Source organism: Fundulus heteroclitus, chromosome 15, assembly GCF_011125445.2.
Source record: "Fundulus heteroclitus isolate FHET01 chromosome 15, MU-UCD_Fhet_4.1, whole genome shotgun sequence".
NCBI classification, from domain to species: domain Eukaryota; kingdom Metazoa; phylum Chordata; class Actinopteri; order Cyprinodontiformes; family Fundulidae; genus Fundulus; species Fundulus heteroclitus.
In genome coordinates, this window is record NC_046375.1 from 3,496,883 (window position 1) to 3,507,907 (window position 11,025).

Consider the following 11,025-nt stretch of genomic DNA (forward strand, 5'->3'; position numbering starts at 1 on the left):
TGATAATTTTTTTTTTTAAATATATATATTTTAATAATTTGCCTATAAATTCTCAATGCATTTGTTTGTATGGAAACAGATGTTATCATTACTTTGAGCTTTTTTAAAAAAATACACAGCTATTATTTTTGAACACAGCTGCACATACTGTAGAGAAATGTTTAACTATCAGAAAGCTTGCCTGTTGGACACTTATATGCACTCAGTGTTCTGGCTGGGCTAGTTTTGCATGAATCACCACCTCAGTGCAACATATGGAGGCGATCACCCTGCATGCGTCTCTGCTAAGGTTTCAAAGAAGCCCAACTTGCTTTAAGAACAACCTTCAGCTCATCTGCAGCTTCAGAAATCGTCTAAGCCCATTTCCTGGCCAAACAGTCGCGTCAACCTGACGGCCACGAAAGCAGGTTTCATAAAGCTAGTCAGCAGCATGAAGTGTATCCTGTGTATAACCAATCTATGTTTAAATTAAGTAACACTATGTTTGCTGAATCACAGAAATAAATGAACATTTCAATGATATTCTAATTAATTTAGATGCACTTGCACAAGAAATTTCAACCGTCCTAAATAAAAGGTGTTAATAATTTGATTAATTAGCGTCTTGTGATCAGCTCTGAGCAAAAGCGTCAGGTCTGATTTCTATGTGACTGTATATTTTCACCAAGAAGGTCTGGGGTGCGAGTCCGGGCCTGGGATCGGATCTTTCTGCATGGAGTTTGGATGTTCTCCCAGTGCTTGATTGGCTTCCTCCCGCAATCCAAAAACACGGCTATAAGGTTAATGGGTTGTTGGCGACCCGTCCAGTGGGTACTCTGCCTTTCCTCTAAATGACCGACACCAGCAGCCCACAACCGTTGCACAGACAACCTGTTCTAGACGATGGGTGGATGTATCATTTCACAAAGAATACATTCTTCCGGCGTCCTGCAGCGACGACCAATAACTACTGTAAATCCCCATCCCATATAGAACTTTTATTTATTTTTTTTAAACATTAAACCAAATAAAAGACATTGTTAATGGTTTATAACTAGATGCGCTGTAAAGAGAGACATGCTGTAAAGACGGGAAGGTAAAGTAACTCACAGGACATGATATGGCCTAAATGGTTCAGACTCCAACAGGTTTTTACTGAGGAACGCTTTGGTCAACAGACACACCAATACTTGTGTCTTTCAGTCAAAGCTAACTGTGGCTAAAAATGCGGCACAAATATGGCACATTAGTGACACCCAGTGGCAAAAATGGCATTTTGTGCCAGGCTTGCAAGATGAAGAGGTCAACAAGGTCTGATATGAAAGTAAACAGGTTGTCTGATGTAATCATAGAGATTTTTAACAGTGTGTACAGACACAAGGACAAACAATTTTTTTTATTATCTATAATTAGGTTTTCCTAAGACAACATGAATACAATGATTGAAGCTCGAGTATGTCTTAATGATTCCATGGGTAGCAGCATTGCAGTTGTCAGTCAGTGTATGGGGGGGGGGGGGTTGCTTTCAGGGCAGCAGAGTTTAGATGTTCGATTCTGAGACGAGGGGCTGAAAGCAAGACAAAGCGCTATAGCTCCCGCCTCTGCCCGGCTTCTTAGGCTACAGATACATGCCGTTGATGAGGTAATCGGACTCCTCTGTGGTGAGGGGTCGCGCTTTCTTTAGCTTGTGACGAACGAGTCTGAGACGACAGCCGATCATGAGCAGCAGCAGAGCCGTGATGAGGATGCCGAGCGCCAGAGGGAGGATTGCGCCTGAAGGAGAGAAAACCCAGAACTTGACCTGTGGAGCAGATTAGAAATAAACTAAATATAAGGCCAGAGAATAGGACTAACCTGACTCTGGGCCTGGGTGTCCTCCTTTAAACGGTTTGGAGACTGTGTCACTCGCCGCTTGGGTTTGGGAGACTTTAGGGGCAGCTTGAATAGAAGATAAAAACAAGGCTTTAGCCAGTTTAAAATTTTGTATTACTGATGTGTAAAGCAGGTCAGATTGACTACGCGGGTTTACCTGTCTCAGTCTGCTTGGTGGCTGCAGGAGCCACACTTGTTGGCTTCAGGGCTGAGCCTAAAAAGACGGGAAAATGAAAAGTATGGCAGCTTTAGCTTTCTGTAACGTAAAACAAATGTCTAAAAAAATCAAACGATACTTACTTCTCTGTAAACATTCGCTGACACAGTCAGACTCCTGGAGGAAGTTGTTATGGTTACCCTGGCATCCCCCATACAGAAAGTGTTTGCATTCGCCCGCCTTTTGGTCGTAGTACCACCGAGGGAAGGTGCCTTTACACGGCCCGACCACTGGGGCGGCGGCGCACGGATCTGCAGGAGCAGATGCACTTCATGTACGGCTGAAATATTATTTTGCATCGCCTTGCAAAAGTATTCGCACCCTTTAAAACCCGGCGTTAAAGCTCGCCTGTCAGGTGTGTTCCAGTATTGTCCCGGATTCATCTATCGTCCCCATCAACTGGCCTGTTGCTCCTGGTGAGTGCACAAGTAATAGTTGTCCTACACTGCAAAAAGGGAACTAAAAGTAAGCAAAAAATTCTTGAAATGAGGGTATTTTTCCTTGATTTGAGGAGCTAAATAAGACTATTTGCCAATGGAATGAGTATTTTTACCCCTTAAATAAGATAAGTAGATATCCTGCACTTGAAATAAGATGGAGATGAATTGTTCCTATTTTTAAGTGCAAAAATCTTATTCCATTGGCAAATAGTTTTATTTAATCAAGGAAAAATACGGATTTCAAGAAAATGTCACTTACTTTTAGTTCCCTTTTTGCAGTGTGTCAACACCTGAGCTGTGGCTCTCTGCAACTCCTCCAGAGTTACGGTGGGCCGCACTCTTTCCCATTTCAGATGATGGACTGAACAGAGCTTTGTGAAATATCTTAACATGGCCTCAATTTACTGATTAGCTAACGTCTGAAGGCAACAGATTGCACTTTTATTTCAGTTTATTAGGGGTTTCAGCACAAAGGGGGGCTGAATTATTTATAAAGGTTATCTTCTTTCCACTTTACAATTATGTGCTACTTGGTATCCGTCTACCAAATGAAACCCCAAAAAAACCCAAATGCTTTTGCAAGGTACTCTATAATAAATAAAGGTTCAGTGGCTCCACAGATGTTTCTACATACTTTTATTTGCATACAGAGATCTGAGCTGTGATGATTTGTCATGTTAGAACACATTTGAATGATTTAATTTAACTATCAAATGTTATTTTCCTTCTATGTAAACCCTTCTAAGTGCAACTAAACCAGAAAAAAACAACTGCTGCTATTCGGTGGTACGGTTCTGAACCAGGTAACGGACAAACTATAAGTAACAAGAGCACAGTGTAGCCTAGCAGTACACTTTGTTGTTGAGCTAATCTCGGGTAAACATAAAAGAAGAGATTCATCATGGCGGCCGATTAACAACCAGCGGGCCGACAATATTTTCCTCGACTTTTTAACTTGGTTCTCGGCTCTCTTAGCGAATGCCCTTATGGGACATAATACCAACAGTATGTTAAAGCAGCGGGGCGACGGTGACCCTTTGGCCACTTCCAGTCTAATTCAGGGATCAGATGGCGTCGGACACAGAGGAGCTTTGTTCTGGCACTCAGGGGATGCGGGCTAAGAGCTGCTTTTCCAGCGAACGCAGAGTGGCTCTTTGGCTCTGCCAGCATTTTGTGCTCACTGCCATGACTCAGTGACTGCCTGTAGGCTCCATCTGCTCTTATGTCCACACACACACACGTCCTTTCTGCTGCTTTACAAAAAGACGAGGCACTAAGGACTAACAAACAACATCACGTTGTTTAGCAAAAAGCGTACCAGGAGGAGCTGAAGTGAAAATGAAAAGCCTGCACTGCAAAAAGGGAACTAAAAGTGGGTGAAAGTTTGTTGAAATTAGTGTATTTTTCCTTGATTTGGGCAGGTAAATAAGATTATTTGCCAATGGAATGAGTATTTTGATGCCTAAAATAAGATCATTAGATAAACTGCACTTGAAATAAGATGGTGGAGATCAATTGTTACTATTTTAAGTGCAAAAATTTTATTCCATTGGCAAATAGTCTTATTTACCTGCTCAAATCAAGGAAAAATACATTCATTTCAAGAACATTTTTACTTAAATTTAGTTCCCTTTTTGCAGTGTGTGGACCCATCACGTGGATGTCCTCTTACTTGACGTTCTGTTGTGAAGCATTTAAAGCGTGAACACCTTACCTTGATTAACAGAAGCCGTGTTCTCACTCGGGGTCTTTGGAGGAGCAACCCTGCTCCTGTCTACCGCTGAAACGACGGTTTTCCTGGAACCATCTGGAAGCGCGGAGGCTTCCCCACCGCGCTCCGTTTCTGCAACGGGCCTCTGAGGGCCGGGAGGGTCGGCAGGGTGGGTCACAGATTTACGGCCACCATCAACTGGAAAAGACGGCACAGAGATCCGGTTTTGTGAGGAAGTCTTGGACAATTTAAGAAAAAAAAAAAAAGTATTTAAAAGAATAAAATCTGTACAATTTGTGCAGAAGTCCTCATCAGAGCGGTCCGGACAGTGCTGTCTCCCATCGCAGGCGTAGGAGATGTCAATGCAGCAGCCATCGTCACACTTGAACTGGTAGTTGGAGCAGTCGCCAGTGCAAACTGTGAAAAACGGATACATATAACTCCTCAACTTCCTTTACAAAAACCCAGAAGCTGAAGTGGAGACGTTTTCAGTGAGCCTTTTCACCTTCGGCCTGGTGCTTCGGCGCCAACACGGTGACTGAGACGTTGTCTGAGCTCTTCTGTCCCGCCGTGTCGGTCACAGTCATCTGGAACGTGTAGAGCCCCTCCTGGAGACCGCTGACCTTCAGCAGCCCTGGGTGGGTCGCCTGCAGTGTGCGCAAATAAAATAAAACGTGTCAGCCGCAACAGACAACTCACATCAAATTCAAATTTCTTACATTTACAGAACCAGATTTTTTTAGTGGCATCCTGTCTTAATGCATTTCATTTAAAGAATAACTATTTTTCCCTTAAAAGAATCAAAGTTGGTTGATTTTAATAACTGTTTCACCTGATGAATGTTCTGAGGTTAAATGGATAGATATATTAAAGTTGTGTTAAAGTTAAAAAAAAAACAGTATAGGTATATGAAGGAAATATGAAGGATATGAATGGAAATGTTGAATTAAAGCCAATATTGAGACTTGCCTGTTAAAACGCTTTTTTCTTCACATTTATTTTTCTGTTTAAGGCGGTGAATACAAAAACTGACGGCGTTTTAAACGGGCAAATATCTTCGTAAGTGGAGGAAATAATCCCTACGGTCGTGGTCATTCAGACAGGCTCACATTTCTGCTTTTCTTTGGGCTCAGTGGACAGAAAACAAACTCTAATTCCTGTTGATAAAGCGTGGCGATAGGGACCTGTGCAGTCAAACCAACCTGTTTACTCAAAGCAAGCGTCATTGCTGCTTTAAGCATTTTATACACTGATGTCTGTGACACCAGCCGACTATAGAAGAAGGGCAAATATTTGCAGCATCTGACTCTTTTGAGTCAGATCAATAGAGCTTTCTGCTGGAGCTAAACCCTCACAACCACCTGGATCGTCAGAATAAAAACTGTATATTTGTTTGTTTTTTTGCACAAAAGCAATTTTTTTTAAAGATATATTTTTGGATAGAGCTCTCTTTGCAGTTAGGATAGTAAACGTTAGGATATCGCCAATCACTCCAAGCCCTTTAACCTCGGCATCATGCAGCCTTCCTTGCAGTCTTTATGTCCTCTGCGTAGACGCATCCATTTTCAGCGCTTAGTGCCGGTTAAAGCGTCGTAGCAAGTGTCAAGATAAAATGCGAATACAAACCTTCATGTTGACGGCTGTGTCCCCTTTAACGAGCGTCCACTCGTAGTGGGTGATCCTGTGGTCGTCCACGCTGTCCCTGCCGTCCAGGACGGCCCAGTCGGTGGGCAGCTGGATCACCACGTCCTGCCCGGCGTCGCTGCGCGGAGGCTCGTCCCCTTCTGTGAATGTGATCTGTGGTTAGTCCTGTGATGTTCGCATGTCTCTTTCATGTGCTGTTATAGTAAATTTATTTCAATTAAACACAAATTTTCTGCCACTAGCACATTGAAGTGCATCAATGACACCGGTGCTTTGCTGCGGACCTAAAAACCTTTTTCCTTTGGCTGAAAACTAAATGTTTGAAGCTACATTATTATTGCGTTAATGATAATCAACATATATTGAGCTAAATATCAGAAGTTACAGTTTTTAATCAGCAGGAAGGAATTCATTTCTGGAAAATATTATTTTCTAGCTATGTTGTTTAATATCACCCCCCCAAAAAACAGTGAGCATGTCCTTATCTAGAGAGTTGCGACGTAACGATATTGACTTTAGAAGGACATACAATGTTAAAAATCAGCCACTGAGAAGCTGAAACGTAAACAACTTGCTGGTGTGAAGGCTAAAGCTACACACCTGCTCCTGCTCTCAACATCCTGACCTCATTTTCACAACACAGGAGTCATTAATCCAGCCGTGCTGCCTTATCAAGGAAACAGGCAGCTGATAATGTTTAGCTGCAGGGTGCTGAGACGCGTGGACGTTTTGCAAAGCTGATAGAAGGGGAGTTTACTGTAAGAGGTATATTATCCTCCCTCAAACGAACCTTTTTATAAATTGTAAATTTAGAAAGAATTTACAGTGATAAGATCAGCGCGGTAAAAATGCAAAACATTTTTCCTATGTGCGAATTTTTGTCAAAATCGTACTTTTAGATCTTTAGGTAATACTTTCGCAGCTGTTTTGGATAAACGCTGCGAGGAAAAAATGTGTCAATCTGAGACAGCGTGGGCATGCGAAACAAGTGAATCCATAACAATGTGAGGAAAAAGAAAATAAACAGCATGTGCGGACAAGAGTCAGAAAATAAAGTGTCTTCAGTCAGAGGCTTCTTCAGACAGGCCGCTACAGAAAATCCTTCCAGCCCGCATCCATCAGCATCCACCACTCTTTAAAGAAACCTGCATATTCTGAGTTACATCAACTTTTAATTTCCCTTTAGGCTTAATAAAGAATTTTTGAATTAGAACTGAACTGAATAATGACAAACCTTTTTCTATACTCCTCCTGACAAGACCGCGACACAAAGCAGCGCATGATTGTGATATGGAAGGAAAAATACATGTTTTTTTTTCAAAGATTTTCCAGATAATATAAGAGAGTTTACTGTGCTTTTGGTATGCTTTTGGCACACTGTCCATTTCCCATGCATTGTTTACATTGTTTTTCATTTTAATTGTTTACATAAATCGCTGCTGCATCTTTATCCTGAAAATTAGTGCAACCTACTGTGATTTTTAGAGTGATTTTTCAAGCTGTATGCAAACGAAATTTCGTTCTGTATGCACTTTGTGCATACAAAATGACAATAAATCTATCTATCTATCTATCTATCTATCTATCTAATCTATCTATCTAAAGTAGGGCTGGGCAACGATTAAAATATTTAATCGCGATTAATCGCACTGATTAATCGCGATTAATCGCGATTAATCGCATTGTATTTACAAACTCCAAGAATGAATTCAAAAGTAGTGTAAAGAGCACTTTTATTTTAATGTTCTGCTGCCATATGAACAAAAGTGTTGTAACATTTGTAGCACTTATCAGTAACACATATTTAGTGTAAAGCTCAACTTAAACATGTAAAACAAAAAATAGCAATAATAATAAATTAAAGCTTATTGCCAATGACAGGGAATTCTCTTTATGGGGAAAAAAATCTACCAAAAACAGGCAATTTCTGAGGTAACAGCAGGGAGCAGCATTACCATTTTATGTTCAATACCAAAGTTTAACTTGGCAGTGGTTACAACTAACTTGTTTCTGTCATATTCCATGCTGGAAGAACTTTAAACTGAAATGCTTGCTAACTCGATATGCTTGCGTTGCTTGCGTTTATTTGACGTTGACACGCGGTTTTTTGTTGTTGCTTTCTCGCGCGCATATAGTGAATGGCAGGGAAAAACAGGCAAAAACACATGGATACTTTGAAACGAGAAGCGACTTCACCGACGGCGTCGATGCAGACACCCCCCCCCGCTCCGCTCCGCTCCGCTCCGCACAAAACTTGTTCCGGCCGCCAACTCACCGCCTCGCCTCGCCTCGCCTAAGCTCGCTCGCGGTACCTGCGGGAAACACCGCCTTCCGCATGTCAGCTGTGTTTTTTTCCGGCCAGCACCTTTCTTCCTCTTTGAATCTGAGGCTGGGCTGACAGCGAGGTTATTGGCGCATTATCGCCACCTACTGTTCTGATTCAAACCCCTACACCGCAGCAACAGACCTTCACAAAATAAAAGCATGTGACCAACATGCGTTAACGCGCGTTAAAGAAAATATCGCCGTTAATAGTCTAATGAGTTAACGCGAAATTAACGCGTTAACTTGCCCAGCCCTAATCTAAAGTCAAGCCTGCCGACCAATCGCCTAATTAGTAACTCTGCTCAGTTGTATGGGGCTCAGGTTCCATTACATGAGCACGTTATACACACACTTTACATAGAAACGTGAACATATTTTTGGTACAAATGGCACCCCATATTTTTGAGGTGCGAACTTTTCAGACAACTTTCTTTAATCACTAATCAATGTCAGAAATCAGGGTAAATATACCTGATATATTTTATTTAGAGGTACATTTTGTTTATCTCATTTCTATTTATGTTCAAATGATTTAATTGAACTGGAACAGAAAATTTAATTTAATGTTTATCAATTACTTTTTTATGTAGTACTTGGTTGAAGAATTTCTTAAATTGATAATTTTTTATTATTATTTGGTAATTTCTGAAATTGGTTTATTTAATATTTGTTAAATGTGTGTTAAATTTGTTAATTGTCTGAAATTCATTCATTCATTCATTCATTCAACTTCACTTTTCAGGCCTTGCCACTGAATCTAGATTTAGGTCTTTGCCTAGCTCCACCTGACCAAGCTTCCCCACAGCATTATGCTGCCACTACCATGTCTCACAGTAGGGACACCATGCTGCAGCTTTAGCTTTCCACCACATGTAGACCAGAAAAAGCTCCAAAGGTTAGTGTTGGTGTATCTGTGAGCTTAGTTTATGCTAATCATTCTTCTAGAACCTGTTTAATACCAAGACGTGGGACTCGTTTTATTACCAACACTTCAATGCAGGTGTAACGTGATCGCAAAGAATGAGGATTTTTTTTTTGCGTTATTTGTTTAGGCTTCCCACCTGGTGAGTCGTCCTCCTCAGCTTGCCCGGGCCTCCCGGTGGTTGCGCCGTGGGAAGCGGGCAGGTGTCCCTGCGTGGCGTTCGGGGTCCGGCTGTGGGTGGTGAAGCCTTCCTGCGGCGCGAAGGAGCAGATGTTTTTACCCCTATAGGTGCAGTTGAACAGGTAGCAGCTGAGGCTTTCCCCGGGCCGCCGCGGGTCCTCCTGGACCACCGCCACCGTGCAGTGAGGCTGCGAGCAGCAGGCGTGCAGGCAGTCCCGCCAGGTGAACACCCCGTCCGGAGCCAGCAGGAAGGTGGCCCCCTGCTCGATGGAGGCCTTCGTCCGGATGATGCGCTCCTCCGCGGCGCTGAAGTCGCCCACGCAGGAGTCGCTGGCGTCGGCGGCTCTGTACGCCTGGTCCTGCTGGAGCTGCTTCCGGAACTCCTCCAGGAGCTCCTCCACGCCGGATATCTTGGATTTCAGGTCTGATATCTGAGGGGACCGGGCGTGCGTGCGGCCGATGAGGAGCAGCAGGGAGACGCAGGGAAGCAGCAGCCGGGGATGCTGAAGCAGAGCCATGTTGTTGTTGTTGTTGTTCACTCCGTGAAACGGCCTCTCCCTCTGGCTCCGGCTGGCCTCCCACTCATGGGGGTCTCTATCGGCTCCGGGGAGCTTCCAGCGTGAAAGAAAAAGACGCCAGACGGGATGTTCTCGAACACGACCTCGGAGGATAAACGCCGCCTCTGCATCGACGGCGACGGTTTGTCTCCCGACTGATGCTATAAATCCGCGGTTGTCATGGTGAGCCGGGGACGGTCTCGAGAGCAGGAGCGCTGACGTCACACGGATAATTGATAAACAAAGATGGCGACGAGCCGCTCACCTGTCGCAGCTCAGTCTCAAGCGAACCATGGTGTGACGAATCGTTAAATATTTTCGTCTGCGGTAGTTTACGTCAAACTTTAACAAAAATCACACAAATATAAAAGACAATGGTAAAATACACAGACCTTTAAAAACGCAAGTCTTAATAGAAATGTACCCTCAATGTATTAATGTAAAATGACCTTTAAATCTCTAATAACATTTTGAATCAATTATATGTTAAAATCATATAACTATATTAACATTGAATTATTTCAGATTGCCGTTCATCATAAGATGATTAAAAACTTAGCATTTGATTGGTCAACCTGCGCAACAGTTGAACTGTAGACCAATCATGTTGTCTGTAACCAATTCGATTAGTAATGCTGAGAGATGTGCACTATACCGCAAAATTGGAATTTGAAATGATCAAACCTTTGTAGAAATCTCGTTTATACTGAAATATTTCAATAACGGTCTATTTAAGTATTTCATGCCATGTATATCTAACTTGATTTAAGTGATAATATTTGTAAAAGGTTTATTAGTTCATTTTTTTTATTGTGGTGCTTTTGATCATTGACATCAGCATCAGGGTTTATTTCCTAAGTTAAATTAAAATAGGGTATCATTTAAGAAAATATTTTTTACTTTACTGATTTATTCGAATTTCTTTTATATAAATTGAAAAATTTGTCCATTATTGACCATATTCTTAAACTGTGGTGCAACTATCACTGGTAATACTTGGGGTGCATTTAGTTGTACTCAGAAGACATTCTTGGACTACGATCTGAGAATGATATAAACCAAACCAGTTTGTTTTACCAATCAATGCTGAGGGACCAGGCTAACCACAGCAGCAATCCAAGGATGGATGGATGGAAACCTTCTCAGAATTCCACCTTCAGATTTACATATAGTTATGT

At 42.2% G+C, this 11,025-nt stretch overlaps 1 protein-coding gene across 1 annotated transcript; it reads right to left on the bottom strand.

Annotated features, from left to right (window-relative positions):
- Positions 1-962: 962 nt before the first annotated feature.
- Positions 963-10,105, bottom strand: lrp11 (low density lipoprotein receptor-related protein 11). The gene is made up of 9 exons (XM_012875816.3): positions 9,250-10,105; positions 5,846-6,003; positions 4,725-4,866; positions 4,511-4,636; positions 4,223-4,417; positions 2,152-2,319; positions 2,009-2,065; positions 1,834-1,917; positions 963-1,752 (listed from the first exon to the last, which is right to left on the bottom strand). Exons 1-9 carry the CDS (start codon positions 9,806-9,808, stop codon positions 1,598-1,600), a joined length of 1,644 nt encoding a protein of 547 aa, XP_012731270.2. The 5' UTR covers positions 9,809-10,105; the 3' UTR covers positions 963-1,597.
- Between the last annotated feature and the right edge of the window lie 920 nt (positions 10,106-11,025).

Coding starts and splice junctions, on each gene's coding strand:
- lrp11 (XM_012875816.3), bottom strand. CDS start 9,808: ATGGCTCTGCTTCAGCATCCCCGGCTGCTGCTTCCCTGCGTCTCCCTG. Junction 4,418..4,510: donor TGAGGACTTCTGCACAAATT/GTACAGATTTTA, acceptor CGTCTTTTCCAG/TTGATGGTGGCCGTAAATCT. Junction 1,753..1,833: donor ACACCCAGGCCCAGAGTCAG/GTTAGTCCTATT, acceptor TCTCTCCTTCAG/GCGCAATCCTCCCTCTGGCG.